Source organism: Sceloporus undulatus, chromosome 2, assembly GCF_019175285.1.
Source record: "Sceloporus undulatus isolate JIND9_A2432 ecotype Alabama chromosome 2, SceUnd_v1.1, whole genome shotgun sequence".
NCBI classification, from domain to species: domain Eukaryota; kingdom Metazoa; phylum Chordata; class Lepidosauria; order Squamata; family Phrynosomatidae; genus Sceloporus; species Sceloporus undulatus.
This window is the reverse complement of record NC_056523.1, coordinates 89112093-89119278: the sequence shown is the minus strand read 5'-3', so window position 1 is coordinate 89119278 and position 7186 is coordinate 89112093. Positions and strand designations below refer to the sequence as shown.

The 7186-nt window shown below is 39.5% G+C and overlaps 1 protein-coding gene across 1 annotated transcript in view; it reads right to left on the bottom strand.

Moving 5' to 3' along the window:
• Positions 1-7186, bottom strand: part of NMUR2 (neuromedin U receptor 2) — a 171383-nt gene that overhangs the window by 30524 nt on the left and 133673 nt on the right. Inside the window, exon 2 of the mRNA XM_042447502.1 lies at positions 1225-1952. Coding sequence (XP_042303436.1) covers positions 1225-1952 — 728 coding nt within the window. The remainder of the gene's footprint in view (positions 1-1224; positions 1953-7186) is intronic.

Here is a 7186-nt window from a genome sequence, read left to right as displayed (position 1 = left end):
CAATCATGGGGTTTAACATTATTGTGTGATAGACTACCACACGTAATTTTGGGCAATGGGAAGTCAGTCTGAACGCAATCATGGGGTTTAACATTATTGTGTGATAGACTACCACACGTAATTTTGGGCAATGGGAAGTCAGTCTGAACGCAATCATGGGGTTTCACATTATTGTGTGATAGACCAGCACATGCAATTTCCAGCAATGGCAAGCTATTTTCGGGCAATGGGAAGTTAGTTCGAACGCAATTTGAATTCATGTAAATTCGCTGAAATAGTGAATTCACGTAAATGCGTTCTGCCTCCACTTTCTTTTCATTTGAAATTAAGAGAAATTCTTCATTTGTGGCTTCCAGTATCCTATGCACAGGAAAAATAATAATACAATGTTATTAACCTTTATTATTATTAACCTTTATTTATAAAGCGCTGTAAGTTTATATATATGTTATATATATATGTTAGATATATTCCTATAAAACAAGAATGGGGAACATGTGTTAGACTACAATTCCCATCAGCCTAATCAGTGGGGAGGATAGTATGTGGTCATCGTCTGGAAATCCACAAGTTCCTCTGCCCTGACATGCATACTTATGAAGAAAGAAGTGAAAGAGATGGAACACACTGAATGTATTTAATATTTCATTTTAAAATTTTAATAATAAGAAAAATCAGAGGCTCTGTTTGTTGGTACCTTAAAATGCAGAAAGGGGTAAAAAGCAGTGGGGAATAAAATATAAGTTTATAAGAAGTTTGCTAGAGTACAAAATGAAATTATAATTGAGTCACAGTATAAACAGGTTTAGTAAGTTGGTTTCTGGAATAAATTGACAATGCATTTTCATCCCCATTTTGAGTGGTATAGTCTTAAAAGATGTCTAAGAAATGCACTCGGTAAACTAAGTAAAAACAAAAAATATGGGGAAAATTGATAAAATACTAAATCCCCATACCCACATTATGGAATGTCAATAATAATAATGGTAAATCAGTAAAAGTTTATTTTAAAAAATGGGATAGTATCAGAGCTTCAAACCATTACTTTTGAAAACTACCATACCCAAAATCGCCCAACCAGCATGACCACTGCTGGTTGGGGGATTTGGGGAACTGCATTTTTAAAAAAACACCAACAAAAATTTCCAAACTCTGGTTGACATGATGCGATGGATTATGAAAGAAAGCTACACATAAGTAGAACACAATTTAGTCAGGACTCACTTTCAGCCCCATCAGGCAGTACAGCACACTGATGACACTCATTGGCAGGACATAAAAGAGAAAAGAGGTTAGCTGGATAATACAGTTGTAGATCCACATGGGCTTGACCACAGCACATGTCTCAGAGCCAGGAACCTCTGTTTGATTTGGAAAATATTGCTTTACAATGCCATGGATGCTGGTGTTGGGAAGAGAAAAGAGGACAGACAGGAGCCAAAGGGCAATGATGATCCTCACAGCACGTCGTCTTGTGCTCTTCAGCTTGGCTCGGAAGGGGTGAAGGATAGCCACATATCTCTCTACACTCACTGTAGTGACATTCAGGATGGAGGCAAAGCATACAGTCTCAAAGAGCGCTGTTTTAAAATAACAGCCAACTGGTCCAAGCAAGAAGGGGTAGTTGCTCCACATTTCATAGACTTCCAAGGGCATCCCCAAGAGTAAGACCAGCAAGTCTGAAATAGCGAGGCTGAAGAGATAGTAGTTAGTGGGAGTTTTCATGTTTCTGTGCTTAAGAATCACAAGGCACACTAAAAGGTTGCCAGACACTCCAACTATGAAGATCATAGCATAAACCCAAGACATAGGCAGGAAGAGGGGGCTCCGTTTTGGTCCATATAAAAAGGCAAGGTACTCCTCAGTGCTATTGAAGTATCTCCTTATTGGCTCTACTTCTTCTTCCATTTTGTGAAGACATCGAGAGACGTTGATCCAATCCATTGTAGATACTGTGAGCAAAAACCCACTTGTCTAGGCTTGATTTCACTTAGGTTGTCTGAGATGTGCTTGTTCCAGATTGCTCTCTATTCCAAATAAAAATAAGAAGGAGAGTGGGAGACAGAGCGAGAGGAAAAGAAAGAGAGGTAGGGGAAATAAAAGCCAGATAATGTCCTTTCAGACTTGAAAGCTTAAAAGCACTGTGAGAAGTGTGTGTGTGTGTCTGCCTTTGCTATTATAACTGTTCCCTCCTGAAGAGTCCCTTCAACAGCAAGCTCCTCCTTTCACATATACTCATTGGCTAGCCACATGAATCAATTCATATGTTGATCGAGCTGGTCTTGGCTACTTGTATCAGCTTTCCTCACAGATACATATACTGAGCAGTTGTACAGGTGGGAGGGATGGAGCCGTGCTTTTGAAATTTTTGATCTAAGATGCCTGTAAAATACTGATCCTTGTTAGAGGCTGAGAATCCAGAGATAGAAATTATGCAGGCTGAGTGTAAAAGCTGACTCAAAAGTTATACTAACATGATTTTCTTTCTTTGCTGTTTGAAGTCCATGTTGGTGTGTATGTTCTGTTTGCATGTTGCCCCTATGGATTTGAATGTTTTGCACTATACAACAAACACCAGCAATGGAATTGGCATTTATAATATGTATTTCTTCAGGCATTCCTGCATATTTTATATTTCTAGTTTTTATATTTGCAGTCCACACATGGAGATGGAAGTCCACTACAACCATGAAGAAAAAGTCATAATGTAAAAACATCATTTTAAAGCAAAATAATACCAAAAGTGAAAACCTTGCATAAGAACAGCACTTTTTCCAAATGCTCAGGTATGCTGTGCCTGAATGGTTTGATTAATTATGCATTTTATCATTTGTGATATCCTAAGTGGTAACAGGAAGCCATGTGGTTTAGTGTTGGACTATGATTCAGGAGACTAGGGTTCAAATGCCCACTGAGCCCTAGAAAACCTAGTGGATGACCCTGGGCAAGTAACAGTCTCTCAACCTGAAAGGAAGGCAAAGGCAAAGGCCCTCTGAAAACTCTTGCCAAGAAAAACACATGACAGGTTAGTCTTAGGGTTACCATAAGTCAGAAATGACTTGAAGGCACACCACCACCACCACAACAACATGCAAATCCATTAACATGCAGCGTACCATTGTTCAGCTATATTATCCACATAATTATACTCTTCATTCCTTATTTTTACCATTTTGTCAACAAATATGTTATTGAATTGTGTTACTTTATTTATACCCCAACTTTTCCCAAAGCTGAAACTCAAGGCTTAAAAGATAAAAAAGAAATATCATGCCTATAGATAAAACATATGAACAATTATATTTAAAATGCCATTAAACTATTTATAAAATTACAACATTAAAAACATATTTTAAAAGCAGTGGATAAAAAGCAGTACAACACATTAAGGTAGCATATACCCCAGACCACTTTTGTGGGGGCTTATGGTCAATTTCTCCAAATTTCTGGACCCACCCCAGCTTTTTTAAGCTCAGGAGAAAAATTTTCCTACAGGAAGTAACCCAGAAGTCAAATTTGAGGTCATTTCTTGTTGTCAAAGAAGACTTTGTTTGACCTAAAATATTTCCCAGAGCTTCCTGTGTTTGCAAATTGGCCAGCTGAGCATGGCTGAGAGCCTGGATACAGCCGGTATGTAGTTGCTCAGTGGCATTGGTGGTATTTTTAGTGCAATAATTCCTGACTGCATCCTGTAAGTGACTCTATTCCAGCAGGGGTAAGTCGCTTTATTTTTGTATGTGATAATCTCCTTAATCAGTTTCTTTAGGCATGTTGGAATAATCACAGAAGACTTAGGAGCTGTCCACATAAGCGACAAGACACAGCTTTGCCCTGTTTTGAAACTTATCTATTTAAATGATACACATGGCTAACATGGGAGGAATCCAGAATGAAGCTGTACTCTGGGGCTAAATTTCAGAGGAAAATAACTCCCGGACTGTTTGAATTCAAGCTGGAAAATGCAAACTATCACACTGGAGTGCAACCTGTGCACGAGAATAGAGACAGGGGAAGGAGACAGCAAGGCACTGGTGTCATTGCTGCCCATAATTTGTTTTGTCACCCATCCGCAAATTGATCACACATGTGCATGAGTTGTCAGCTGCACTGTTACACAGCATCACACACCACATGAAGCGAAATGATGACTAACACATGGTGCCACCAACAATACAATGGATTTAATCATAACATGAACAAACTGGCCTGTTGAACAGGGAGTCATAGGGGAAACGAGAAAAGGTTCATGTACAGGGGCCTCTATGACAGTGCTGTGCCAATTTATCACTGAATGCACCAATGTGCCATATGGTAGTCTATCACTTGTGCAGTCAAGTGGCTGGTTGCACAGTTAGCTGAGTGGGCTGTCAAAGGGGCTGACAGGTAGGTGGGATGAGGGTGGTGATTGATGACCACTGCCATTGATTCTGTGCACTCATGTACATGCACAGCTTTTGCCTGCAAATAACCTGTTTTGGCAGATCTGTCCTTGCAGATAAAGGGAGAGGGGGAGAGGATATGGACTGACCAATGTTTAGCCTGGTGGTGCAGTCAGCAGGTTCTCCCTGCAAATTGAGAAATCTCAGGAGTAAGCTGGCTTTTCACCTTTGTTCAGCCCCTTTGTCAAATGGTTAGCTGACATAAAGATCTAGCACCATTGTGAAGTCAAACTCTAGTTCTTCATGAACTAGAGGGGAGATCTCAAGTGAACTGTTACAGAATTCTGTTCAAAGCCCTGTGTTATGAAGAAATTACTTGAATGAAGGAATAGAGGAAATTCATGACCATGAGCCAGTATTATAACATAACTGCTAAAAAGGCTAATGCATCCCCAGGTTGCACAAACAGGCTTATAGTATCCATTGTACAGTAAGTTTTTGTTCTACTCCTATTTTGTCCCTCTTAGGCTGCATCTGATGTTGACAGATTGCTCGATAACTTTAGTTTGTAGTACAGAAGATTAAGGAGAAATCATAGCATTCCACAAATATCTGAAGGGGCTGTGATGCACAAGACAGAGCAGACTTGTTTTCTATTGCTCCAGAGGACAAGTCTAAATTGAATTTACAGGGTGGCAAATTTTAGCTTAATTTTAGGAGAATCCCCTAACAGCAAGAGCTATATGACAGCAGAACAGATTGTCAGAGTAACAGAACAGTGTAATAGTTATTTCACAGTGGAACAGAACAGTGAAGCGGTGGGCTTGTCTCTGTTAGAAGTATGTAGGTTTGTGAAGTGGAAGGCTTTCATGGCTGGCATCCATAGTTTTTTGTAGGTTTGCTCATGTTTTGTTGCAGCTTCTGCAATATGGAAGGGATGGACTACATAATCCAAATCAAACCCCTTTCCAATGCTGTACAGATGATGGAAATCTGGGTCTGCTGCAACACTCTCTGACTTGGCTCCTTCTGATTTCTACTTCTTGAACTGATAGCTTGTTTCCTGGCACTGCTGTTCTGCTTTATCAGTAGAAACCAAACCTCAAAAGGACCAGTGGAAAGAAACTGAATTATTGCTAAGACTTGGCTGAAGTAGATAGACAGTGATGAAAAAGTTTAATGGACTGTTTCTCTGTGCATCATTTTCATGACCTAATTTCTCTTATGGTTATTTTCTCTTATGGATCCAATGAAAACTTGCAAAATTGGCAAATTCTATGATACTCAAGGTTGCCACACCATCTTGTTGACCAAATTTTAAATTCTTTTTCTTTGCCTTAGAAATGTCATAATTAAAGCCTTTGAACTGGTGCTGTTCAAATCTTTTTGTAAAAGGTAAGTTTGTTGTTGGTTAGCTCTTGCTCTGATGCCTTGGTTTTTATGCTATGTTGCTTTCCTATCATGCCTAAAGGATTGAATTCAGTCTCAATTAGAGTAGAACCAATTGAGTTAACATAAGTGTTAACTTACCAAGTTCCTATTGACTTACTGATTGATTGATCATTTATTTATTTATAATCTGCCTTTCCCCCAAATCTGGGACATACAGCAAATTCAGTGAGTCTATTTCAGTAAACAATTGAATATTAGCACTTGTTCCTCTAAAAATCTATAGTCTACTGGAGGGGAGGGGAAGGGCTTTATGTGCTCTGGAAAAGGAAGACATGACAAACAGCACCATGATGCACATTTCATGACACAACCGACACAGGGCTTAGGTGCAGCAAATCCTGCCCCTTGTGTACTTCAGCTTCATTTTTCATCATTCAGTCCACCTTCCTGCTCTGTGGGTTAATGCAGGCTTTGTCAAGTTGACTTTGGGGACCAGGTGTGGAATTTTTTTTGGCCCAATCACCTTATTGACAGTGTTAAAAGAAGATGACTGAGAATTATATACCTACCCTGCATGGGTTGCCTACATGGCATTCAGGTAAGGCTATTAAGGGGCTGAATAAGTCATATAGGACAGGAGTGAGAAGTGTGGAACATGGGACCTTGGGTAAAGAGTTGGTTGCTAGACTGGTACCTTGGGTTATATAGGGACCAGGTTCTGGTAAGGGAATGGCCCTTGAGGTCAGCTCTGCATGCATGTCTGCACACTTAGGGTTGGGGGATGGCAGGCATGACAGAATTTCTTCCCCCTCAAGTCAAATGGCTAGTCATTGACATGGCATGACAAATGCAGCATAGCTGTGGAGCCCAAATGGTTTGCTCCTTTATTGGGATAGGAAGGTTTGGATAATCTCTGGTCTCAACTATTTCTTGCATGCTAAGAAGGCCCCTCTGTAGGTTAGGGGTTTGTAAATAGTTAATAAAGTATGGCTCATGTTCATCCCACTCCATATGTATGCCTTGTCATTTCTAAGTGGGCGTACAATTAGGCTGAGAGTTGGCAAGATCTAATGTATTCTGATTCTAGTATAGAGTATTCCAGTAAATACATATGACAATTCGCAAACATGTTTACTATCATTAAGATCTACCATACCCCAGATAGATTAGTAACAAAGATCTCAACTGACTTCATCACCAAAATATTAAGAAATAATTTATTTCAAAATAAATATGGTTTGCTGAAATTAGGAGTTATCTCTATATTTGTTTTTCACACTGGAAATTGTGGAGAGCTTAATCCTATTATAGCCCATGATAGTCTTCTTTCTACTATTGTCATGCAATTTTAATGTTTCATTCAACATACTGTCGGTAGGCAGATGTTAAACTACTGAGTACTTGGATGGCAGTCC